We start from the raw sequence: 27,951 nt of genomic DNA, 5'->3' as shown, positions 1-27,951 counted from the left end.
TCGATGACGAATTCAGCGCAGGCGACTTAATTTAGGCAATTAGACAATATGAACTGAAGTACATAATTATTCATGAACAGCTTCTACGAATTACTTCTAGTTAAGCATATTCATGGTTTTAGCCGAAACGTGGTAGCATCAGCTGCGGCGACCAACGTATTACCGAAAGCAAAGCCCACCAAAGCAACACAGCAAAAAACAAAAACAAAAAAATGATTAATTGGTCTTGTTAGAAGCATATACATATGTACACTCTTTATACATATGCATGTGCTACTGGCGCAGTTAAGAGTGTTATTAAAGGCAATGGCATTAAATTTGACACTTCGTAGTACTTGTTACTGCAAGACTGGATAATATAACCAGTGAAACCGGCAATTCGATTTCTTCAATGAAGGAGATGGTCTCACAGTAAAGCAGCCGCACCGCATTCAGCAGCCTCTAGATTATGTTTCCCGCTGGCTCAGAGAAGCAAGGTCATCTCCGTGGCTGTACTCAATCAATCACGTAATTAGTGGCGTTTGGTTACCGATGAGGCCCTATTAGAGTAAACTACCACATGAAGTATGTGAATACGTTGCGGAGGATCCAGTTTGTTCTAAAGCTGCACCATTTGCGAGGCAAATCCTGCGAACTCTGACCTGACACACCATGCGCTGGTCTGGTATATATATATAGAAGACACCGAACATGTGTAAATATTATTATGCCTTGAAAAAGACGGGGCTCCCGTCGTAACGTCGGCTGAATAAATGGTTATTATGTGAAAGCGCATCTACTTTCACACACACACACACACACACACACACACACACATATATATATATATATATATATATATATATATATATATATATATATATATATATACATATATATATATATATATATATAGTCCAGTAGATCCTCCGTGAGCGGTCACAACGTGGTTTATTTCGACGTTTCGGCCTAGAGTCTGGCCTTCATCAGGATTATATATATATATATATATATGAGATATAACAGAGAGTAATGTCAAGGAAAGTATCGGGCAAGTTATTACACTGAATCGTAATGTAAATGTGAAGAAAGAAAAGTGGGACAAAAGATAACTTGCCGCGGGCAGGAACCAAACCAGCGACCTTCGAATAACGCATTCGATGCTCTACCACTGAGCTACCACGGCAGCCATCCTCCTAGCCACTTTATTGGGTATATAAGTGAATTTTAACGTGGGAGTGTCAGTCAGCGCCATCTGTAGCCATGGCGGCGAGTGTGGCACACTCTTTATGAGCTTGTATGGCGTCACGTAGCACATGAACCTATTAGGAGCTGGTAGCTAACCAGTAGTCCCTCGTATGCAAGTTATCTTTTCACCCACTTTTCTTTCTTCCCATTTACATTACAATTCAGTCTAATAACTTCCCTTATACTTTCTTTGGCATAATTGTCTGTTAGATCCCATTAATATTTTGTCAAAACACGAAAAAATGAGCCCGTAAGTATACACCTCTTTTCCATATATATATATATATATATATATATATATATATATATATATATATATATATATATATATATATAATGTGTGTGTGTGTGTGTGTGTGTGTGTGTGTGTGTGTGTGTGTGTGGCTGCCGCCAAGATGACTCTTCAGATTTCACCTGGAAGCTCGCTCAATTAACATTTGATAAGGCGACCATACTATCGACAAGATTTAGTGCTGGGAATCACACCGAGACCGTGACACTTAAAGAGGTACGAAAGATCTCCTCTCCCGTTTATCTACAAGCCAACATAATTGCAAGTCAACAAGGAGTAGCTGATAATTGGAGTCTCATAGCACAACACCGACTGCGGCAGGTATTCTTCGCACATTCTGTGGCGCGTCACATCTTTATTTATTTTGTCGAGGAAGGAGAATCTATATGATATACAGTCGGCTGGCTGCGAAATTCGAAGTCGAAAGAAGGGTTCTAGATGGGGCAAGAAGGGGAAAACTGCCGTTATGAGTACCTGGGCCGCGTAGCCAGGTCAGCGATAAGGCTGCCAACATGAATTCATGACATGTCAGTATAAATTACTCCCCTGACACTCCCTTATCTGTTCCCGTGCGCCGCCAAAGTTGAAACCAATCCAACGCCTCCGCGCCCTGAGTATGTGAACAGAGTCGGAGGCGCACACACAGACGCGGAGCTAGCACGCCCTCTAACTATTGCACATGACAGCAGGATAGGAAACCGCGTGCGTTGCTTAAATGATTTCGTTATATCTTTTTTTCATCCCCTCGACGCGGAGAAAAACAGCCCAGGGCATTAATTATCGCTCTCACACGTGCGTGCGTGTGTGCAGAACGGAGAGCCGGAAAGCCCCAAGACCATGAGCGCAAAGCGGCCGCGGCTCGCGCGGCGTTATTCTGCGCGGCCGCACACGGAACGGAGGTATGTGGCTTCGTTCGCTCCACGTGACATGCATAATTGGGCGCCTGCAAGGAGTTCGCTATGGACTTCGCGGCCGTAGCAAGGCTGCCAAGACTGCTAGGTAGCCTAGTTACAATACTGGTCATCTAGTGTACCTTTCCTTGCATTATCACCCCGCGCCTGGTACTTTCAGGTCACGAATGACGGGCGCGTTATCTGCGTGAGATAGCAGTCTTGACAGGAAAGAGGCCAGCGCTGCGTTCTCAAGAAAGGAAAAGCGAATGACGATTATTCTTGGGGGGCAGGAGGAGTTTTATTTATTGACGATTTTTTCGAGTATACTACGGAGTTGAGGGCTTGGTGTATGACGTGTGCATTTTTTTTTTAATATTGTGAATAGGCGGGTGGCCATCCTAAGAAAAGGGTGTTAGAGCAGTACTTATGCTCAAACCACAGTAGCAATGAATGCGCATTCCACGACGCTCTAAATGGGTAAGAAGGTTTCTACCACAACTATATAACGCGAATACTTACTAGAAAAACTATGCAGAAGCGGCCTTGAAAGCGTTTTCAACGGGTCATTGAAGCATGTTCTACCCACACAAAAGCGCACATGCGAAAAGTGTGACAGCTGGATCGCGGGAGTCGCTTGTCCTGCCATTTTTCTGTTGCATTTTTCTCTCAGGTTGTAATTACCTACAATTAAACAATTATCAGCAGTGTCTTTTTTCCCATATTTTTCGAGTTTCGGGATGGTGTAACAGAGCCTTAATTGTGGCTTGTTGGCACATTGTCAGAAACAGAGATGCACTGTGCTATGAAAGTAACCTTTTTAAATATTTTTGTCTTGATTTTTTTTTGCAGCCTGTTTTCGCGGATCCTGAGAGTGCGACACACGCGTGTGGACCACCTACAACATCGAACAGTCCTTACAGGACCCACCGAGGCATTCATAGGGGCATAACGTAGTGCATGGTGCGGCTTCTTCAGCGTTTTCACCTTTAAGCTCTTGCGATTCTGCGGGCGTATACAGTCTGAAAGCCGCCACTTATGCCATGTGCGAATGCGAGATGCCCCACTCCGCGCCACGTAGTGCTCCTTCGTGAGAAGTGGAAGAGGGGCATAGCCCGGGAAGACTGCACGATGAAGCGAGAAATGGTGAGAGAGAGTAGAGGAGGGAGCCAAGTCTGACCTGTTGCCGCCCGTGCACCCGCGAAGCCTACAAATTCCGTTCACGGCGCCCATAAACGCCGAGGCAACAGGCGTCCACGATTCATTACAACCGCCGCGAAAAGATCTCCCATAAATCCAAAGGCTCATGCAGCGATCGCAATCCACCCGAGTATGGAGTCCCCGTGTGTCGACGCCGCGAAGAGCACCGTGAAACGCGGGGACTCCGCGCGAGCTCACACACTGTTTCCGATGCTGGCCTCAGTTACGTGTTGCCTGCACCTCCGCCGCAGCAACGTTTTCTTCAATCGCATTCTCTAGCTTAAAATCTTTCTTTTTCTCGCGCGTGTCCGTCCGCGTGGTGCTAAGGGGGCATCGATGCCGGAGCACGCTCGAGGCAGCTACAGCGCTCAAGACGGGGCGGCGCGCGGCGATTGGGATAGCCGGCCGTTTTCAGTGGAAATTTATTAATCCAATTAACCTTCACATGCCGGAGGGCTCCGATGGCTCGCACGCAGCTCACCCAACGGCGGTGGTTAATGACTGCGCCATAAAGAGGAAAATGGCCGATCGTCCCCACTGATCCGGATCCAGAGAAGATTTATAGCGCGCGAGGGGATAGCATTTCTTCGCCCCTCACCACCCGTGGGTGCCGCCACCATGGATGTGTGGACAACATCGAACGAGGAGATATTCGCAGCACGCGCTACAACGCACAGCGGAGGCCTCGCCCAGAAACCCCTCTTCGCGCACGCACCTCGATTATTCATTCCCGACGCCTTCTCCTTGGAAAGGACGGCGCGATTAATGCGGTGCACTGAAAGCATTGCGAACGCCTGATTTTCGTTCCGCGGTGGTCCTTTCGAGTGGACCCATCGAAAATACTCCACTGTGGTTGGCGCATGCATGGGCGGAAAGCACTTATTTACATTCACTGCGGTCGGATCGGGTTCATAAAAGCCATGCAGCGAATTTCTTGCGGAAAAGCGCGCGCATTTCCTCAGCATTGATTGGAGGAACGCTTAGTTTAGGTACGCGTTCAGTCAGCGATAATCTTCACCTTTAAAATATTCCTGCGTAAGAAGAGCTTCGTTGCAATGTCTTCTTGCCCTCAGTTTTCAATGAAACAATTGGCATAGATCAAACAAAGGTGTAACGTTCACGGAACTTGCGCTCGCGGAGCCAATGGATTTTGACCAGCGCTTCGAATGCGAACTGACCTGCTACGACCAATGTAAAGGACTAATTAAAAAAGTGGAATGTTGGGCGAGTATAGGTGCTTTGACATAGAAACCATCCTGATAGCACAGCTGAACAGAACATACAGGAAGGAACAGACAACACAAGCATGCGCTCTCTGGTCCTCTCTGTTCCTCGTTGTCTTTGTTCCTTTCTATGCGCCCTGTTTAACTGCTCTATTCGCGATGGTTTCTGAGTCAAAAGCTTCAAGGAATCAGCTACATTGTGAAGATTTACAGAGTTCGCAGCAGCTCCTATACTTATTGTTGACTACAAAACTTAAACAGGGCTGTTTTTCGACATCTTGCTACATTGGTAGCCCTTTTGAAGGCGTTGTTACGAACGCGCATTTTAAATGTAATATCTCAGGAGGTCCTACGTTTACGAAAATACCGAAAAAAAATTTTTGTATGGCGTTATGCCTTCATAATCAAGTGCCTTCGAGTTCAGTACTGCAGCATAAGTATACTATGGTCAAGAAAGAGAGAAAGAGAGAGAAAAAACGTCTTTTTAGGCATCGGTATAACATGAAAGTGAAACATGTCCTCGAAGAGGCAGTTGAGCAAGCATTCGAATGCTGCTGTAACAAATCACAACGTCACACGAAAAACGGCAAGCAGTTCGAAGCTTGCAGCGCACCCCTTGCGCAAAAGCCCACGCGAAATGAGCATGCACAGAAGAAGCGCGGACAAACAACTGTCACAATGCTCACTTCGCGTGTAAGCAGTTGGTGTCTTTCGTAAACGCGGCTGCGGCAGCGAGTAAGTTGACTTTGGTGCGAAATACTGTAATTTCAAAGCAAACTTACACGGTGTAAGTACAAGTTGTACAAAGCACCCGAATCCCGAGCTACGCGCACTCGCGAGTGAGCCACCACGCTAGAGAACATCTGTACGCACTTTGACCACGCCATGTGGAGGCGCGCGCGCAGAGCGACGGGTGGGGATGGCGCGGCTCGACGACCTTAAAGGCCTGCCCACACAAAGTCGTTGCAGCGTGTAAGCGCGTTACTTTTGGGCGTGACGCCCTCTCTTTACGAAGAGTAAGGACGCGAAGCTGCTCGCCCTCTCTCTTCGGAAGAGGGTGCGGAGGCGCGTCAAGAAAGCCACGTGCTGCAGCGGGTGCGTGTGTTCAGGCGTGTGGAGCGCGAACGCCCAACACGAGCTCGTCGTGCCATCTCGCTACTGATTGTTAAAACGCGCTGAATTTTCCGAGCTGTAAGCACCAAATGCGGTACATGGTGAATATAAATGGCTCGCCATTAACATGTTAGAGAACTGTCGCTCTGTGGTATATTGGCTGGCGTCGCGCGCTCAGAATTGCAAAGCCGATGGTTGAACACCCTGCTGCGTAACTTTTTCTTCTCGTTTTTTTTCTCGTTCTTGTAATTTGTTGGTACATATTTCGCAACATTATATACGTGAAGGAAATACGTCACGGAACCATGGTCAACCCCGGCATAAAACATTTTCGCGTTAAAAATCAAAATAAGCCTCACAAAATACATCAGTGAGATTGACTTATATCTACGCTACATATCTGCAACACCAAAGAACAAATTATCCAGACGGGAGAGACAAATGGCAATAGCACTAGACAAACAATCTAGGAATCAATTTATCACGTTTTTCCTTCGTAGTACAGGGCCACCAACCGAGAACTCCTTGTCATGACTGCCATGGCTGAGAGAAGTGCCAGCCCCCTCCCCCTTCCAAGTGCATGTGGTCAAAGTCTTCTAACTCTGCCGCGCAATGACCTGCAATGCTGCCTTCAAGTATAGGCACCAGTGGATGATGTCTTAGATCCACAGCCTACGAACCCATCCTTGTCACGACGACTCTCTGGCGCTAAGACGGCGCAACTTCGTGAAATAGCCGTTTTTCGAGGCTTTATCATGAAGTATGCCAGACCTGCGTCCACAAGTTCTCCACACATTCGCAGAAGCATTGAGCGTCCTTGCGTGGCCTCGCTGGCGTCATTCTAGATGTACTTAAGCCACCTTCTGCGTTCACTTCAAAAAACGCGAGGTAAGCGGCGAAAAAAAAAAAGCGAAACAAAGACAACCATGATTACGTGGTAGATAAACCACAAGATAAAAGGTCAGGAGCTTTTGTAGCCAAAAAGCTACAATGGATAAGACAGGGGAAACATATCGAAGCAAGAGAAACCGAGAGAGAAGAAATGGGAAGGCGAGAAGAACAGGCGGAATGAAAATGTTACCGCTCAGATCGTGCTCGCCGGTACGGCCGACCATCCATGCGAGCTGTCACGGCACGTTTAAATTACAAACCTCGGCGAAGACAAACCGCCGTGAAACGCGCACCTCGTTTCTTTTCGGCCGTCTGCCCCTTTAACGGTCGGTGTATTTTTGTGTTTGTTTCATGTTCTCCGCTTTGGCTGGACGCCGTTCTCTCCAGCACTCACCGGCTTTCGTGGCCTGGTTATCGACGAGGCTTGCGTGAGTTCGAGGCGATCAATCATACCAGGATTGTTCTTAGCGTTTTGCCCACCCTTCCGGAGTTCGCAATGGCCAGAAAAGGGCGCCCTCTGAAACGGGAAGTGCCTCTGCGTTAATAATGTATCCTGGTCGGACGAGCCGCACGTAGTATAGTGTATACACTAGCTGCCACGGTATGGGCGCCGGCGACCACTTCCTTCGTGGAGTGTTCAATCCCCCCTCCCCTAGTTTCTTTTTTATTGCTATTAAATCTTCAGTGTCCTCGTGCTCAACCACAGCGCGTGCTGCGTATGTGTCATGAATACACATTTGCTTTCGGACTCTCCGCTTCGCTATGGATCGAATGGTTAAGTGCAAAACGGGAATGTCCGAGATGTTCCGCAAGCTGATATTAATGTGAACACGTGGAAGGCTGCTGTCCATTTCGTTGGATAAAATCGCGAGCGTAGTTTGCTGCAATAACGTTACAAAGACAAATTAGAGGTCTAGAGAAGCATAATAGTCGGGCCCTCTGTTCACAGTAAAGGCCACATTATTGAAGATGACTTACTTCTACGAATTTCATTGCAACAACGAAGTAAATGGCAGAAGTGGGGACATTGTGTATGTCGGCGCAATACAACATGAATGAAAATGTACGGATATGAATGAGGAAATATGCCACAAAAAACACAGTATATGCACATTATGAAGAATCCGATGACATCGCCTCAATTTCTGTCGCATATAACAGCCCAATTCCGTGCGAAATCATTTAAACATGGCATTTTAAACCTCGTTTGACCATGTCCGAAACAAACCGAGTATAAGTAAAAAACGAGCGCTCAACAAAGCGCGCGCCTCCGCATTCTAACCGTTACGTGAAATTGAGGCACCAGATAGTTGCGGTAGACGCCAGCGTAAAATAGAAAACAAGTATCAAACGACTCCTCAGGGGCGCCACCCCTCCTGCTTGAGTGCTCCGTGCTACGCTGACCAACCTCCTCGCATCCATCGCCGAGCCGACAAAGCTTCCAGAACCCAGGGTGACGTATTAAGTGAGCAGCGAATGGTGGCGAGCAAAAGATGAAGAGGGTTCGCACCAGTGTGCGTAGGGCTGGAGATGAAGAAAGTTTTCCGCCGTGAGTCAGGCGAACTGCTGGTTCTACAGTGACAAGGCAGATGAGATCAAGAGATTTTCCACCTGAGGGGGAAGGCTTGTATTACAAGCAGGGGAAGAGTCTGTGTTTACCGCTGGTGGGCGAACACGCGTTCTGCAATCGGAGCGCGTGAGTGGCCGAAGTGTTACCGATGAAGAAGTTTTCTTATCGGAGTGTGGACATTTGACGAGGGGAAGATTCCTGGAAGAGAAACTTTGGAAGCAGCGGAATGACAACAGCGCTGGACTTCGAGTGAGTGTTTCCTTGGAGAGAAACATTCAATTTTTATTGCAAGAACTTTGGACCCAATTTTTTTGACGAACATTTTAGTCTATGAGTGTCTTCGTAGGCTCATGCATGAGATTGCATTGTAGCGCGTGTTGTTTGTGCCGTTGATTTGAGCGTATGTGGCTGCGTTGAATAGCCCGTGGTTTGAGTACCTTGTGATTGGTGAGGTATTGTATTTTGATTATTGCCGAGTGTACATGCTTGTGTGGTATTGGTTAAGACGTATTTGAGAATAAATTTTCGTTTTGTTATCAACTCTGGGCTCTGACTTATTCTTTGGACCGCAGCCGGCGTTCGCCGCCGTGCCAAGTAGGACCAAGTCTAAATTTCATGGTGCATTTTGGGGGGGCTGATACGTCGGCCTTCAGAATTAGCTCAGCAATTGCCTCTCTAACAGGACCAGTGACAGTATACTTTAATGAACGGCACGCCTCTTTCTTTCTTGGTTCACGGCGCACTAACTGTTCCAATGCATTTGTTTATACATTTCTCATGGTTACCCACTTAGACATAGGAAGAGAGACTTATTAAGGTCTATATACCACACACACACACACACACACACACACACACACACACACACACACACACACACACACACACACACACACACACACACACACACACACACACACACGCACGCACGCACGCACGCACACACACGCACACACACACACACCACACACACACACACACACACACATATATATATATATATATATATATATATACATATATATATATATATATATATATATATATATATATATATATATATATATATATAGATATAGATATATATATATATATATAATTATAAGAAATGACACTGTAGAAAAGTCAATCAAGAGCTTTCTAACATTTTTTTCCAGTGCTTAATGTAGTGAGTGCCGTTTTCAAACAAACAAATCAATACGCCGAAAACTTTATTTCGTCTTTATTTTTCTTCTCTTTACGAGTGAATAAACGAATAACTACTGTGCCAGCAGTGAATCCGGACCCCAAAACAAGCCTGTTATTAAACAGCGGCATCAATTACACATCTGAAATTTCCTAGAGATCACGCTGCTATTCAATGGCTCATGTTACGCACTAACTTATACGCCTGTCACACGTGGTAACTTGAGCGCACTTTGAACGCGTGCACTTCTCCGCGAGTGTCATTTGTATGCTGTTACACGAGAAAGTTTAGTGTCGCTGCAAAGTACACTTGCTGGCAAGTGTACTTTGCAGCGACACTAAACTCCCTTCGCTGCGACGAAGTGTGCAGCCTCCATTGCAGAGGGTTGCGTAGAAATACGCTGTTGCCTAAAGCGGCTCTCATAGTAAAAATGAAGCATTGTTTCCGTTATTAGGAATGCTGCTATGTATCAAAACAAGTCATAATACAACAAAAAAACTATGCATCATCTCCCCGAAGGGTACCATGAAGGGATGCGAAGCAGCAGTGGTGCACACGGCGTGGACCCGGTTGAAACGGGCGTCGATGCGTGTGCTGGAAGAACGGTTTGAAGCAAAATTTGGTGTAGCGTTTACTCGAGTAAACGTTTCTTTGAAACAAAAAGACGTGGGAGGCGGGACGCGTTGAGGACGCTTGCACTCGGCTTCCTTGGCTCGTGTCTCGTCGGTGTTACCCGCGCGCCGACTGTATTTCCGAACGTGATCGGTGTTCTTGACTCGAACCTCGTTGGTGTCGCTGGTCTTCCACAGCCGACGCATGCGATCGGCTTCCCTGGCTCGCACCTCGTCGGTGTGACGTCACCATTCGCGAACGCCATCGGCTTCGCTAACCCTCCCCACTGCGGCGACAGCCGTGAAAGGTAAGCGCACACAATCAAGAAGCATGCCTCGAAGGCGTTCCGTCCCGCTCGCTGGCGCGATCGCACGGCCAACAGCGCGCTGTCCACATTGTCGGTGCCTCAAAATTCTCGAGGCGCGCGCAACACGCGCACCCGCCGGCTCGCGGCTTCTTCTTGCCGACAGATGGAGAGAGGTGGCATGGATGAGATTATGCCCACGTGAGGAGTGGGCTCGAGCATTGCGAGTGGTGGAGAGAGTGAAGAGAGAGAGAGCTGTTCAGGGCCGAGCGCACGGCAGGCGAATGAGAGAGACGTCACCGTGCACTGCTAGGAGGGCGTGACCTACTTGGCACCGCTCTAACAGCTGCTGTGAGGGAAGTGGTGTGGAGGGAGAGAAAGCGTTACACAGGCTTGTTAGTGAAAAAGCTGCTTCGCATCGTGTTCGCATCTAAAAACCTCGCTACTCACGTCATCGAGCAGTTTTGGCCACCTCTGCTAGGGGGTTGTGGCAGCACATGCCGTGGAATGGCTGCGTCCATGGCGTTGTTTACTTCCTTGCACAGTTTATTTTCACATGTGTAGGTGAGTTGTTCTCAAGTCATTTGCACTGCCATGTGCCATCGGTGTAACTGGTGCTATTTCCACGAAGGCAATGAAGTCCGACAATGAGACACGGGCGCAAAATAACAAATATATGTTGCGCTACAAATCCGCCAATTGCCACTGTTACCATTTGCAAGGTGCACTTCGCTTTCTAGTGTAGCAGCGCACACCCAAATTTATAGTTTGTGAGCGTAATTGCACTCGCTCAAAGAGCACTAAGTTGTCACGTGTGACAGGGGCATTATCCTTCGCAGCCAGAGAGAAGCAGTGGGTCATTTACGTACACCACGGCATATCATCTTTAGTGTACAGAATGTTAAAAGGCAGAACTTGTTTCTTTCTTGCTTTTTTTTTGCAGGTGGTCGTATGATTTATAAGCACCACTTTGTACTGCCAGACACCATTCACAACTACACTCTTTAAAAAAAAGCAGTGCTACATACTAACTGAGGTACATACGTTTACTACCTCAAAATCAACCAGAGGTAGTAAATGCCTGTGGTCTACTACCTACAGTTACTACTTATGTAGTCAATGTTGTCACAACAATTTACTACCTCCAAGTTAATAAGTAGCACTGCGTTTTTTTAGAGTGTACCTTACGGGCCAGAATCGCCCAATATTTTAGATTCCGTGCATCAGTAATCGGCAACAAAATTATTTAGGAGATTCTGCCTCTCATCACTCGACGTCCTGCACAGCAATACCACACTCACACTAATTGCAGTTTTTAATATGTTTATATATAACAGGAGCCGCATGAAGTGTCTATGAAAGAACTCTTGGCGGAAAACTTCACACAAATCAAATAGGTTAACCATATTGTATTACAGAAGCAACAAGTAGTGTAATAAAAGAGGGTGTGGTGGACGAACTCCAGTCAGACTAGATAGGTTAACATATTCAACGAATATGAGAAAACTGACGAGTAAATAGTCTGTGTATTAAGTACCACATTATCTACCAATTTTGTGGTACTGCATTAATGCAAGTAGCGCTTGGATCTAAATCTTGAAAAAAAGTGCTATTAGCTCTGCGCGGACAGCCTACCATTTTCAATTACTATTTTCTGCAAAGCATTGTTTCTCTTGTCTGACAGTCTTCTTAGCTTGTATAAGGCATGCCAAACCGTTTTTGTGTTTCTGTTTCTATCATATTTATTATCCACAATCCCAAATTATCTTTGCGCAGATCAAATTCACGGTGGAAGAAGCGCTACATCTAGACCGTGGAATCCTTAACCACAGCACACATTGGTATGTGGACACTCATGCCGTACACCGTAAAACTTGTTTACATCGGGTACAGGCTATGTGAAAAGCATTGAAATGTGTCGCTGTGAGCTTCACATACTCTCCAAGTTGAGAATGCAATGGAAAAAGGTACTGCTGGCGAGAACAAAAGCAGCAGACACATGTTAAGAAATGGTTTGTGTTACATCTGACATGATTTTGCGACAAGCAAATTATCAGATTACCTGTATAGAACTGTAACATCTGGTCTGCTTTCTTATTTTTATCTTGTTCCTATTTTATTTGGCACATAAGTGGACTCTTTACATGTCAACGTAACCACTGTTGTTTTGAGCTAATAAGCTAACTACTCAGCTTTCAACGCATTAAACTTCCGCTATTGAAGCTTCTACTTACTTATTTATGCAATAAATTTTCGCCACTAAAACTGACAAAAAGCATTTCACATAACTTTAGCTATGAAGTAGACTGAAGCCTGGGCCTGCATTCTTTGTCGGAAATCGGACGAGGTCAAGGTCATAATTCCTGCTGCCTTCGTTTATGATAGCAATGGTGTGTCAGCACTTGCGAAGCGTTTATTGTTGTGCTAATCGCCTTGTAAGCTCGCTATCAAGCTTACAGAACTTACTATTGTCTAAGGGAGATCCAGAGAGCCTGCATAATTTAACATATGAAAAGTACTGTGGAGATCCACGTGGAAGTACGTGTCACGTTGGTATTTTCTAGAGATACCGTGAGTGTTATATTTTATTATGTCATAGTTGATAAATTTTCATTAAGAGATAGGCACTACCTATACTAGCAATATGTACAAATATATTGAAACAGACCTGTATTGTCGATTTCGTTTTCTTCGTTCTCTCGTTCCCTTGCTTATTTTGTTTTTGTGACTCTTGCTTTCAGGAGGCACGGACCCACCAAAATACTAGCTTGGGTGTATGCGGAAGGTAGCGCAAAGAATAAGCGGACATAAATGCTCGTCTTGTGTAAGACAGGCAACACTTCACTGACACCAGTATTACGGTTTCTACATACAGTTAAAATGGCTGCAATAAAGTTTTGAGCCCTTTTTTTGTCCGTATTGATGGCAGATACAGTTTCTCTAAAATTACTGTATATCATTTCGCAATAGGTACCTTGTAATTAAATCATCTGACAGGAATAAACACGTGTACACGTTCGGAGGGTGTATTTTTAGTTTTCATTATGGGTGGGATGTCTATAAATCGATAACATTAACGTACCAAGATAATATCAGCGAAATGGTCAGCACTTTTTTGTAAACCGCAGGATTTTGTCTATCAGGCCCGCACTCCGTAAGCGGACAGTTTCAAGGCGGAAATCGCACGTGTTGTATTCTTAGACTTTGTTGGCACGTATAAACCGTTCTACAAAAAAGGGTATTACGGCTTCTACGATTCACCCGTTGAGGGGCTGTTTTCCCACGCAGATATTTTATTGAAGACCTAGAAGTGTCCTGTATATAGAGTAAAGCGTTCCTAATAAAATATGACAAGTTCTTGAATGATTTTTTTCTGGAGTACTGCACAGCTCATCGGATTCCAAAACAGTGACAGATAAAAATTTTAATTGTCGCGCACTAAACAATGCAACAAAAATGAGTTGAAGAAACAATAGAATCGGCGAAGTTTACAAAGTCTCATGGCGACACTTGTAACAGCGCTAGCTTCCACCCGTCGCAGCGGAGAAGTGATCATACGCACGATCGTGCTCTGAGTAATTTAATACCACGCAGCTTTCATTTTGTCGCCGTCAAATCCGCAATGTCTGTCAGCAGGGGAAAATAACACATATCTTCCACGACTGAAGCCATATATGAGCAACGTCTGCGAGGTTACGTGAGCTTTTAAACGAATCGCAGCAACCAATGCATGTGTTTTTTTTATTAAATTTCGTGAACGTGTGCTCGCACATGGTGATGTACTTGAGTCCCCAGGCCGCCTTTCAAGGCTGCGAAAGTTTGAAATGGTTGGGACCCGACTGACGTACCGATCTTTTTATGTGAAGAATGAACTTTTTATGATAGCGACAAGTCTAGAAAATGGGAGCTACATTTCATTTTTCAACTCTAAAGGATAAGAATAACAGAAAAGGAAGGACAGAAAGCTTAGCCAGTTTTCAGAGAAGCTGGCTACCCTGTGCATGGGATGCGGGTAAGGCGAGTAAAAGATAACATAAGATGCTACAAGAAAATGGCTTAAATTTAAAAGTAGAGTAAAAAACCTTGTAGGTGCCTGCTATTAATCATCATAGTTCAAGAGGGAGTTTCTTTTAAGCATGTAGAACGGAGCATGTGCCACAGTTGGCGAAGCTTCTAAAATTAATGCCTATACTCACGTAAGGGCGCTGATCATTTGACGGGAGTTGCACCAAACCATGACCAACACGTATGTGCCAACTCGAACTGCGTTTAGCCTTTTTTTTTTACTTTGTCTTGGCACCATCAGAAGATTGGTGCAAAGAGAGCACGTTTAGATTGAAAGCTTGTAGCAGCTTCGTGGGGTTACCAGTGAAAAAGAAAGACGGTGTCACAAAGAACAAAGGGAAACGAGAAGTGAGTGTTGTTTGCTACGAGGATGCCACTACGGGTGAGGTGAAGCGCGATTGGCTAGCGCCCGTACACCCTGGGAACGAAGCGGTTGGCGGATCTGAGCGAGCAGTGCCAATATTTACAGGCGTTCACCGATCCGGAGGCTGACCCGAGGTTATTGGTTGCTGCTGCGGATGTTTGCAGGGTGTGAGCTCGGGTCCGAGCAATAAGATGCTCTTAGCAGCGGGGACAGTGTGCTGCCGCCCAACGCCTCTAGGTTTTTTTCTCTTCATCCGACTCAGCGCGCGCGCTGGGTCGGGATCGGCCCCGGATTTCCCGGTCGAACGACCCGCCCTGACGAGACCGAGTGGACAAGGAAGCCTATTGTGCGCTGCTTGAGGACGACTGCCACTGGGATTCGGACACGCGTCGGGAAATCGGGTGCAGCGTGTTTGCTGCCAATGTCAGGCCGAAGGAGTGTGTGTCAGCGTATTTATATACTCCGAAGCTTAGGAAATTACCTGGAGCGGAAAGAGAGTTCAACAGCGCAACAGAGGTATCGGAGGATTCAACAACCAATGTCGTCGAGGTTTTACTGGCGAACGGAGTCCGAGTGTCTCGCAGTGTGTCTTTGAAACACACGGAGGTCAGGAGACCCTGTGTATGAGTCAAACAAGAACGTGCTAACAAAACCCTGGGGAACAAACATGGGAACGGGTAGCAGTGGAAGACTGTTACTCAAACAAAAACTATCATTGTCATCTTCGACTAGCATTTAATCGTTTAACAGAGTTAGCTGGAGCTCATTAGCAGGCATGCTTATCATAATGACGAAATGATGTTAGAGGCAACTCGCGTGTATCTGTTGTTCCTAATACACGCCTGTAGTATACGGGAGGTGCTTAGCAGTAATAACGTATTCGATTTCTGGTGCTGATCACCCTGGTAATAATTTCGACATGTATAACCATTTGGGACCTGTTATATCATGAAGGAGCGTCTCACCAATCGAGAGCATTTTCCAGGTTTGCTTGCTGGCGAATCGCAGCACATGTGTACTGTCACGATTCTTTTCATAAGCGACAATGCCTATCACTGATAGCATAAAGAAAACTGCTGAGTCGTGAAGGCTCAAACATTCATCATTAGCCCTTCAGCATAAGCACAAGGCAAGATGCATAGCCTTGACCAGTCAATATTGTTGGTTTCAGTGCTTCCTTCTCAGAAGGAACTCAGGTTAGAGTTACATATATCCGACTGTCAGGACTAAAGTGTTTACCCACGCTCATCTACTTTTTGAGCCAGTATGCTATAGCCACACATGGTTATATCCACGTAGAAAGACGTGAAGAATTAAGCGAATGCAGTTGCCAACCACTGGCGTCTAAAAGTGCTTAATCACGGCGACCGTGTTGCGCGTGACTTTCCATTTCTTTCCACTATCCCACTTAGAGCCAGCGTACAGTTTTTTTGTTTTCGACCAAAATAAGTTTCCAGACCATGAGCGACAGGATGAAAAACGGCGACTGCCCTAGCTGCAGCCGTCAAAGAACCCGTATAGCAGCAGGCGCGCGCTGCTCGAACCTGAGGAGAGGGGAAGGCGCGCTTTGCGGGTCCACTCGGTGTTCTGCGACGCCGCGGCGCTCAAAGGAGCCCGGGGAACGAGCGGCAGGCCGCGTGCCCTATTGCGGCCGATCCATCATGTGCCACCGGCTCATGTAGCCCCGAGATCTGTTGCGGAGGCAAGGGCAGTCGGGCTGTGACTCGGGCATCGAAAGCTGTCACTGTAGCAAGCAACCACTCTCGGCGTCGCCCGGCTGGCTTCACGGGAGGCACAGAGCTGAAGTGCGGTCTTGCGCACAATTCGGAGCGCTCGATATCGGGACAAGCGGTTCCGAACCGTCAAGCTGGCCCGGCATTGTCTCTCCTGGTCGTTGCGTGTTCACTTTATGTTCGCTGCTGCAATGTTTCAACTCTTCATGAATCCGGTGCGCTCCATGCTTGAACGCGATTTGTAATTTTTCACGCATTTAAAACCGTTATGAAGGTTCAATACGTCAAGAATGATATTAAAAGTGTACATATAAGCATGATCACTATGTTGAAATCTCCATGTTTGCTTGATGCATGTGCCTTATCATTGTCACCAAGTCGACCATTCTTACACTCTCGCTTACAATTTGCCATTGCATTAAACCGCTCATTTCATGCTCTAGTATTCTGATCATACCCCTGTTGCCTCCTTCGCATAGATAGGTAGTGTTCTTAAAACTTGGACAGCAAATATCTGCGCGCCGCATAGACCCGAATAAAACGCCAGGGGCTATGGAGATCTCATGATGAGCCGGACGGCTGAGACATGTAGCGCGTGATCGATATCATGGTCTATAGCATGCAGGCGATGAGCGTCATCAAACTTTTCGCACGTGTTTGACATTTTATAGGCATTTGAGAACATCTACCACTGCCTTGTGTCAAGTTCTGAGAATGCGCGAATGCAGTTCTAAGAAGCTGTAGAATGAATGTGGTCATCCCGTTTCCTGGAAATGCATGTTAAAGTGTCTCTGCCGCATTTAATTCCAGTCCTAATGAGCGTCAGTATCGTTAGCTTCCACAGGTAGACCTTAAGCTGCCGTCTCACTTTTGCCCTTCACTCTCATGCTGTAGTTAAATGCATGCGACGGTATACGAATGCCAACTTGCTCTGAAGTTGATCCACATAGGCTACATTTGAGCACTTGGCAGTAGAACGTGGCAAAAAAAATCTGCTTTAGGGCGATGTGTATGGTGAAGGAGTTTTCATAAAAGAGAAAATTGTCAAGAGAGATAGAGAGAGAGAGAGAAAGTTTAGGTGAAAGGCAGGAAGGTTAACCTGTATAATACTTTCGGTGTGCTACCCTGCACTGGGGAAGGAACAAAGGGGACAAGAGAAATAAAGAAGAAAAAAGTGAAAAAAATGAAGGAAAATTATTGAAAAATGAAAGAGGCAGAAAAAGAAAAAGACATGCACATGCAAGCACAGGAGTGTCATAGTCGTTTAGCGAGTCTGGTTGACCAGAAAAACTTAAGCAACGCCATCGTCCGTTCTTGGTTGGAAGCTCGAACGCACCTACACTAGAAAATGGATTGTTCGGAAAGCTGCTGGTCATCGAGACATGCTAAGGTCACGGAGAGCACTGTCTGCCATTATGATTCGGTGCGCAAAACTGTTTGTGAACGACTGTCGAAACCACAGGTCGCACTGGACTCGTTTCGGATCGGGATAGTCCGGAAAGAACTGGAAGTTGAAATGACGGATGCAGACGGTGAACAGACGGTCAAGGTGAGTACGCAGGAAACCGGACGTATTCCACATTTAATGTGTTACATCACGCGCAAGCAAGCGACCATTGTTTGCTGCAGGAGTTATTGATAGCAGAATGTCTTCTTTCATGCCACTTTCATAAGTATTGATTTTATAGAATTATCGGCATGTTCGTCAGCGTCGATGCCACAGTCATCTGGAAGCCACTGAAATGTTATGTCATGCCTTTTGTCTTTTAGCTCCTGATAGGCTTTTCTTATTGCGGGTAAATCTTTCGTCTTGTAAAAAACGACGCAAAGCTCATAGCAGAAACTGTAGGGCTCACATTGAGCCTTTACATATGCTCCATTTTTAAGGTGTCTCCAGTTTAATCCTTTGAAGTACACTGCAGAGCGCCGCAACCTCCACAGCATTGTTAATTGTCCTATGAGACGCTGTAAAATTATTGCTTTCGGATGTAGCTGGGAAAATGACAGTTCCTGCAGATTCCTTAACGATTGTCGATCCATGCGGGTAGAGGTTAACGTTGTGTGTGTATTCCTCGAGTAGCACCAACAGAGGCAGCTGCTTCAAAGGAATACTAAACAGAAACAATGGCAGTTTAAACGGACAAAATGCACTCTGAAAACACTAATGCCATGTGTGTCACTATCATAAGTTCATTATAAGCGGAGAAAATCAAGGTTGAAGCTTGATTTTCAAATTTCGTGCCAGGATCTCCACGCGTGACGTCAAAAATTTCGAAACGTGTTTTTCGTATTTTCTGAGCATTGGCTTGAGGACATTTTCTGAAACTTCACATTCTAGGTCTATGTGCCCACATATGTATTTGTACCGCACTGTATTGATTAGACGCTACGTAGGTTCCAGTAGACGCCGTCAAAATCTATGACGTCATGGCATTTGGTACGGGAATCTCACGGTGGCGTCTCCACCCACACTTTCTTTTTGCGCGTTTTCGTGCTCACCAAGCGTCGTGTCACGCTAAGAGTGGTGTTTTACGGAATATAGAACTGCACTTTACTAATACGCGAACAAATCGCTTTGATCTTTAGTGTCTCTTTGAAGCTGGCGAGGACTGCTCCGCTTTCCTACAAATTCCTGGCACAGTCCAACAAAGTTTAGGTTGATACGGGCACCAAGGAGGTGTCAGCATCCTTTCAGGAGGCGTGTAGGCTGTTTGAAGGCAGTCTTGGTAAGCGAAAATCTCATTGCAAAAGCAGGCACCAGGCCGGTCGAGTAAAAACGAGGCTTGGTAGTGGGGAGGAACGCGAGCAAGGTGTCTGATGTGTGCTTTAAGCACCTCCAAGGTTATGTGAAGGCTAGTAACATGGTCGTGTATAATAGCAATGCTCTCTGCTGTTGACGTGCACAGTGGCATTCCGAAACAAACTTTGAGAGCTGGTGACTGAGCACTTATCATGGTGCATACATCTTGCTTTTGAAGGTGTCCATGAGTACGGGTAGACTGCACCGCAAGTATAACCGAGAAATATAGTCCGGTATAATTGCAGCATAACGTGCATCGATGTACCCCACGTTTTTCTCCGAAAATATTGAAGAGAGGTAAACCGTTGTTAGGGGATTCTAAGAACGGCCACATGAAGACTCCAGCGAAAGCCTTTATTGATATTTACGTCCAAAAATCTGTGCGTATTTTTCCCGTTGATGGATATGGCTTATGTCGCCACTTGCTTTCGTGTAAACACGACCAACTCAGATTTCTCAGGTGAAATCGTGAGGCCTTGTTTACTATATAACGTATCCCGATATTGAATTCGCGACATTTTGGAGCCTCGCGCCTTCATTGATGACGTGTTACGCCTGACATTCAAATGCAGATGTCATTGACATAAATGGATATATAAACCAAATTAGGCACATGTTCCACGAGGCTGATTAACGCAAGGTTGAATGAAGTGTGGCTTAAAACTACACTTTAATGAACAATATGATATGTGTAGTGCTGAGGAGTTGGCCCATCATCGGTCTTCAGGAACACTGATCTCGGGTCAGGTAACAGCATATGTATCAGAATCGGCACACTCGACCAGAAAGGCCGACCGATTCAAAGACGTCAATTATGGCCTCATAAAAAAAAACGCTGTCCTAGGCTTTTTTTACATCCAGAATGAATAGAGCGTTTATCCGTGAGAAGCAGGCAGAATGTAAACCAATAGCGATTGTCACTAAAAACAACTGCGCGAGCAATGAAAGTTTTGTCTTACTTTCGTTTCTGACTTCGGTTCTACTCAACTATATATATATATATATATATATATATATATATATATATATATATATATATATATATATATATATATATATATATATATATATTTAATGAGAGGCAATAATCCTTACAACAGTAGTGTCCCTACATGTACACACTACTTTTGGTCAAGAAAGAGCATGGAAAAATAAAGTGAGACGTAGTACTGAATGTGAAATAAACATTTTCAAATTCAAAATAATCAACCAAGAGGCTTTAATAGGGCCATAATACAACAATATTTTAATAGCTGTAGGCTGTGCTATTATGTTTTACAAGAAGCTGCATACGTCGTAATAGATGTTCTCGCGTCAGGTGACCCTTGACTCAATATGCTCAGCTCAATTGGCTTCCAAAATGAACACTTTGTACTTAAAACAATTTATATTATCGCCTATAGGATGGATATACGCATAACAAATCAATTGCCGTATCATTAACGACAAGTCAGATGCAATTTGAAGGTGCGCAGACACCAATTTGCTAGGATAAATTAACAGTGACATAAGCTTGACGTGATTACATGGGAGTCGGTCACGAACTATGACAGCAGGCAGATGTATAAAATATTTTTCAAAAGATATATAGGAACCGTGTCACTTTGAGAGTTTAAAACGGCTCTTGTCTTATTATTGTATCTCGTGAAGCAAACTGTTGAGGCCAGGAAACGTGGGGTGTATCCACCAAACCGTTTTCATGCGCGCACGTCAATCGTAACACTGTTTGTTTAGTTGCTCAATACTCAAAACGGCAAGGTATTGGAATCGAGCAACCGACGCATCTACTCGTTCCCTTCAGTGCTTTCGTAGATCACGTGATCACCGAACTTTGAATATGCATCAATGAAGACCTGTCCACCCTGATGGCGGGTGAAACCAGGAAAATGTCACTGATGATAAGAAACAATGTAAATCGACGAATCGGTGTTTTCATTTCTTTAAATACGGTGCTATATCTCAAAACATATTCCTGCGAATTTCACGTGCTTAATTATTCTTTGTTTATAGGCCTTATAAATACGCTCGAGACTAAAGGGCGTAGCTATTGCATGCATATGTAATTACTGTAAGCCCATTTATTACAGCTTCACCCGAATTGAGAACGCCATCAGCTGGAAGTCCACTCAAAGTTCTGGATACCTTGCAGCTGTAGTACTTGCAAGCCTTCCATAACACCATGGATTGTAGTTTAGTTTATATAAGACAGTTGCAGTCGAAGCCTATGCTCTGTATACCAGTTCACTGAACCTGCATCGTGTGGCCAGAAAAAAAATAATAACCACGCGCCCTTACTGCAGTCTCCGACAAGAACCGCGTTGCTCAAACGGGTGTGGACGTCTATGTCGAACTAAGGATGTATAACACATAGAGGCTGAAAGCAAATGCAGACTGAATTTTTTTATTGAACTGCGAATTTCAGGGCCGCCTGATTCGATCGGCCAGCGGGCTGTAACGCGGAACACATGTGATCTGACATCGTCGATCAGTGACGGTGGTTCGTGTTCGTTGCACTCTGCAGCTACCGGAGTGACTGACCCAATTATTGGACCCCGCCGTGTGGGATGTACTACCCGGAAATGAAAGTTTGGCAGAACACCAAAGCCTACGGAAGCCAAAAGGCTTACGAAAGAGCGTACGCTTTTCTAATGTTCGCCTTAATTATGGCTTTTCTTGCTATTCTATTCATGAAAACGGTGGCGCTGAAGCTGGCATGGCTAAACGTGCGTTGTGAATTATAGTCGCATCTATACAGTAGTTCAATGGCGCGAGTATAGTCGAGGAAAGACAAAAGAGAACCACCGAAGTTCACGAAAATGAAGAGAAACGCATGAGGAGGCAAGCCGAAAAAACCAGGATTGCCTTGGACATCACCAGCAAGCGTGGAGAGTAAAAAACAAAAAAAAAACAACAACAAAAAATGATGGCGCAATCCACATTCTCCTCCTCATCGTTCCTTGCCCCGACAGATCTAATGCCTTAGGTTAGCATGCCAGCCAATACTGGTCAGCTGTCGCCTCGTGCAAAGGACATGTGTCACATGTGGCCATATGTCAAAAAGAGTGTTCCCACTCGCCATCTTAGCTACAAGTGGCGCTGGCGCATACTCCCAGGTATTACACACACAGGAATACCGAGCAAAGCGCAATGGGGGAAGCTACTTCCGTTGTAGCTCAGTTTGTAGAATATCCGACGCGTAATTCGAAGGATGTTGGTTCGGATCCCGGTGATGCGTAATGGAGGTTTTTCGTCGTTTCGTTACAATTTACGTCATTATTACTACTCTGCTATTAAAAACAACAAAAACGATGATGTTTCATATGCTTTCTATAGCTTAACTGTCCGACGGATTCACTTGCGTTTCCTTTGTGTGTGCCAAAGTGCCCATCGGTATTGATTTAGTAGATTTGCCCAAACGACACCCAATTGTTTAAATTTCTTGAACTCGCGAAGAAATTTCTATTCCCGGCAGGTACATATAGGCGATTTTCTGTGGTTGTTTTGCTCATTCACATTTAGATATCGCTACAACACCGTGGACGTCTCCCTAACAAGGCCGTGGCCTTCTGCAGCACTGCTCAATGAAGCAGTGCTGCAGCAAATAGTCTATAGGATTCAGTGTTGTCATCATCTCGAACTAACGAAGATTTAAGGCATTGAACTCCATTTCACAATGCTTTAACATGAAAGTGTTTTATGCCGGGCCGCGAGCGCATCATGAGAATGGCATGAAGTCATATAAGCATAATCATGACACGCGTGCCATGATTATCATGTGTGAACCAGTCATATACCTTCGGCATCCATTCACGTCATGTAATACCAAACTTGGTATATGTGAAGCTGTTGAAACGGCCGTGAGCGCACTATAATCTAGCATGTAGTCATGTTTTACATGACAAGCATGTCATGATTATCATGTTAGGACATGTCATTTAGCTTCGTCATACATTCACATCCCGTAATATCAAACTTTGTTAATGTGTAGCTAGCGGAACCACCAAGAGCGCACCATAAGCGTCATGATTTCCACGTTAGGGTCCATCACTTATGTTCGCCATGCAGTCATGTCATACCAGTTTTGCAATATACCATCTGAACGAGACCACAGCAAGAGCAGCAGTGTAAATCATGACATGTATGACATACATGTCATGATTTTTGTGTTATGACAACCCACTTACGCTCGTCATACCATCATGTTATTCCACTTCTATTTTGGTATCAATATTACCGAAACGGCCAGTAGAGCTAAAAGGCGTAGGCAGCTAGATAGATAAATTGACTGATAAATAGATACGCTCAAATTGGCCGCAATTCACTAAGAAATGCTTAGCATTTAAAACCAGAAGGCAAACATTCATGCCGCGGAATCGAACCCGCAACCTTCCGATTCTAAGCGTGCGGCGCTCACCATGCACTACGCCACAGAGCGTACGTTATCTGGAGTGCTAGCGGCAAACCATTTATATAGACCATACGCCGGTTGGTAGTACCTGGAGCTTCAAAACTGCAGTGCGTTTTCCTTATCAGTGGCGAGATGGCGCGACAGTCTCGCCTTGGGCGCGCTCTACTGGTCATTGCCTCTCCACGCAGCGCCGCCTCCACGGAGCGTGGTCTCTCCTGCGCGCACGTTTATCAGACTTGTAATTCGGGAGAGGACGAAGGTCCCCTCACATGCTGCCGCGGCCACGTTATGAAAGGAGCGTACTGCTGACACATGACGCAGGAATAATTGTGACGGTTTTTCGTGCTTGTCTTGCGTAGACTACTAGTGCGCTCGTTTCTTGCATCTTTATGAATAGCGCGCTTTAAATGTCGAGATGTGACAGCTGGTCATTCGCGCTCTTCCTGTGTATGCTTATTTCATGCGTGCTTTCTGCTTGAGGTGTGCCCTACAAGTTTCGAGCTGCTTGCCGTCCTTAACGTGACTTTGCAATTTGTTGCTGTTGCTGAAACAATGGACAATAAATGCTGCACTAACTATATAAAGACATATTTCACTGTACGTCAGTGAAACATGAATAGATCTTTTTTCAAGCACACCAGCGCCGCCAATGGGTGCGCAAACGCTTATGGGAAAAGTTGGTACGCCGCAGCAGCCACCGCGACGAGCGCGCGGTTCTCACGCTTCACCTTGCAGTTTGCACCATGTCAGTGCTTCTAAGAACAAGTAAACTCGGCAAGGTGTGATATATTATAGCGTGATAAACTCACGAATACATTGTTTGGGTGCGATGGCCAGTCTACGATTTGCACTTGTCCTCATGTTCAACCAGTTGAGCGGCTCAGAAGCGTCAGTAAATTATCATTATTCTTTAGGATCAGTCTGCCTTTGGCATAAATAAACAGTACAACTTGGTTGCCAAAAAAGTGCAAGAACTGTGCACAAATTCCCGAACGCATTACAAATCAATGTCCTTTGACGCTGTTTACGAGTAAACTGTATGATTCTCGTATATTTAATGAGTACTTTATAAATAAGCGCAGCTTTGTAAAATAATATACATTCACTGGACCACTGCACAGTTCGCAGCATATGACCAACTTCCTTTGGCGCTGTAACTGCAGGTTGGAATAAAGTCTTCGAGAAAAAAGAAAGAAATTTAGGACAAGGAAATAAATATGCACATCGGAAACGCTCACTCACGACTGAAAGGTTATCACACGTGTCAACAAACATATATAATAAAAAGGGTGTGCATCGCCCATGTCACAAAGAAGTACAAACAGAATTAACAACCGAGGCGCGTGTTTACGGTTGATTAGTAAAGTTAAGTTTCTTGTGTGTTGTAGCGATAGCGAAGGTTAATTGACTTAAACAAGGTGCGGTGTTCTTTTATGATACGCCTCTGAGATTTCTCGCGTGGTCTGGTTAGAGTGACCGTGCAAGACCACCAGGCCTTCAAAGATGAAATTTCATCTGCATGACTGAAAATGCGAGGTGCGATGAGATAACTGATTTGTGGGGTTTAACGTCCCAAAACCACGATATGATTATGAGAGACGCCGTAGTGGAGGGCTCCGGAAATTTTGACCACCTGGGGTTCTTTAACGTGCACCCAAATCTGAGCACACGGGCCTACAACATTTCCGCCTCCATCGGAAATGCAGCCGCCGCAGCCGGGATTCGAACCCGCGCCCTGCGGGTCAGCAGCCGAGTACCTTAGCCACTAGACCACCACGGCGGGGCGCGATGAGATAACTTCGTTCAGTAAATTTTGATGCTCTCTGAGGCGCGTGTTGATACATCAACGAGTCTGACCGATGTATATATGTGAACGCAATAGGAATTTGGTTAGCCCTCCACTATGGCGTCTCTCATATACGTATGGTGTTTTTGTGACGTTAAACCCCACATATCATCAACATCAAGCTTATGGTGTGGAAAACGTAAGCCTTACCTCGTATCGCTTCCCAACTTCTTAGGACTGTGCGGAATGTAAGCATAGAATAACAGCAATATTCCTAGTCTCTTCGGGGGTGAAAGTCGTCAAAAACTTTTTTGTTTGCAGTGGGAATAAGCTCTTCACAAACCGATGCAATCTGATATGAGCAGAACACGGAGACCTCTTGCAAAGCACGTAATGTGCCCAAGTTTTTTTTTCTCTGTGTCGAGCGTAAGTATACGGCATTATTACTCCCCATTGAACAATATTTGAATGCACCGACAGGAAATTCAATAGTGGTCTCACTCACTGTGAAATATACCGCCAGCAAATATGTTCCGCAGAGACACCTAAGAACTATAAGAAACGCAACCCCCATAAGAAACCGCATAAAAAAACCGCAAATTATCAGAGCAAGGTATTTCGCACGCAAGCTCTAGTTGCATCCCTTCATGTTTAAACACGTTTATAATGTGTTTACTTTTCCTTCTTTCAGCGCGTGACTTGCCCATTAAAATTAAAAAGATTTTAAAGCTGTAACTTTTCTCTGCAGTGTTGTGTCAACAACACAATCAAACTGCGATGGTAATAAAAGCCATAGCACTTTATGAGCAGTTCATAATTGATTAACTATGAACTCATTGTTCTAGCTCACATTCCTCACGACAGTATGTTTTGACCACATATATCGGTACGCAACAACTACCATACCGCTCATCTTCTACGTTCGATGTACACTCTTCCAGTGATACCCACACTGACTGCGCCATTCAATTCACATTTCATGCGTAGATATACGTGCAAGTACGTTCAGACCCTATACTCAACAAGCGGCGGTGATGTTCTTTCCGGTTTGTCTTCGCACGGCGCCAACGAGCGGAGAACGGAGGAAGAGCCAGTTCTCTCGGCATACCAACTTTTCCTATAGTGCTCTGCGCACCCGCGGGGTGTTGTGGGATTACTTTAAAAAGATCTTTTGTGGTTACATGGATGGCTGTCCACTTTTATAAATATTACATATCCTGTGATCCTATGATGCAGCCGTCTCGTCGGGTTAACGTCAGTTGTAGTTAACTGCGATTTACTGAAGCCACTTTATGTAGCAGTGTCCAGGGCTATTTACCATTCTCGCGAGTACAAGCGTTTTATATCAATTTACCACTTCTCGTGTCACTAATACTTATATTTCTGTTGGGATTGTTGCGCAAGTGTAAACAACTGATTGTGTAAAACATGCGTGACTCTTCAACCTATGTCTCTGCGTATATCGTACATTTTTTGCATATATTTAGCGTCATTTTGTAACATGTTGCTGAATTAAAAATTAAAACATGGTCACCTTTCCTGCGCATGGTTCGCATAACGTCGATTCCCAAGGTACGTGAGACATGCCGAATTTTTTCGAACAGGCTCTTTGTACTTCAGCCCAAAGGTGGGTGCCCTCATCAGCTCAGGTATATAGCCATGGCTCGCTGCCGCCACCCGAGCCCTGTTCACCAATTGTAGCTGTTTGTCAGGCTCTTGCGTCACCAGCAGAGCCCCCCTCCGATCTTCGAATTCTTCCTCTGGATCTGTTTCTTCCTCTTCAATTTCACTTGGCGCTGACGATGGTGGCAACTCCATATTGTTGCTACACTCCGGCAGCATGTGACGCAGAGTGTTCCGCGTGTCTGGAGGGCAGAACTTGCAGTCCCGCCCGAAGGTGCCTGGATACATCGCGTGCATCAATGTTCCATGCGGGTAAGATTCGGTTTGGAGTCTTCTCTAGATCACCGCTTGCTCTCTATTTAGACTCTTGTGTGCCGGGGCATACTGCTTCCTCTGCTTTTTGTAATGTGTCAAAATGTCTGAGTACTTCCTCGGTATGCTCGACGTGACAGCCATTTGGTACTGCAGCGTGTCGGAAATGACTCGGCGTGCATGATCTTGAGCCGCGGTGTGCGCCACCTGGTTCCCCGCGAGAGACTCATGCCCCGGTGTCCACGGGATGGTCGTTTTGTCTAGATTGATGTTCTATGAGACATCTAGTGCTGCCTTTCCGATCCTTTCATTCATGCATCTTCTGCATGCCTCTTCCGAATCCGTTATTTAA

The 27,951-nt window shown here is 45.4% G+C and overlaps 1 protein-coding gene across 4 annotated transcripts in view; it reads left to right on the top strand.

The window, feature by feature from the left end:
* LOC142776025 (uncharacterized) overlaps window positions 1-13,871 on the top strand; it is a 61,333-nt gene extending 47,462 nt beyond the window's left edge. For 2 of the 4 annotated variants that reach the window (XR_012887242.1, XM_075878841.1), the window contains exons 3-4: window positions 12,285-12,349; window positions 13,250-13,427. Coding sequence is in view for 1 of the 4 variants with exons in the window: in XM_075878841.1 (XP_075734956.1) it covers window positions 12,285-12,349; window positions 13,250-13,319 (135 nt within the window). In the remaining 3 variants the exon portion in view is untranslated. Of the gene's footprint in view, window positions 1-3,261; window positions 8,947-12,284; window positions 12,350-13,249 lie in introns of those variants that run through there. The other 2 variants (XR_012887241.1, XM_075878843.1) reach the window with 2 other exon arrangements.
* Window positions 13,872-27,951: the final 14,080 nt, after the last annotated feature.

This window comes from Rhipicephalus microplus, chromosome X, assembly GCF_043290135.1.
Source record: "Rhipicephalus microplus isolate Deutch F79 chromosome X, USDA_Rmic, whole genome shotgun sequence".
NCBI classification, from domain to species: domain Eukaryota; kingdom Metazoa; phylum Arthropoda; class Arachnida; order Ixodida; family Ixodidae; genus Rhipicephalus; species Rhipicephalus microplus.
The sequence above is the reverse complement of the archived record's forward strand: the minus strand, read 5'-3'. Positions and strand labels throughout refer to the sequence as shown.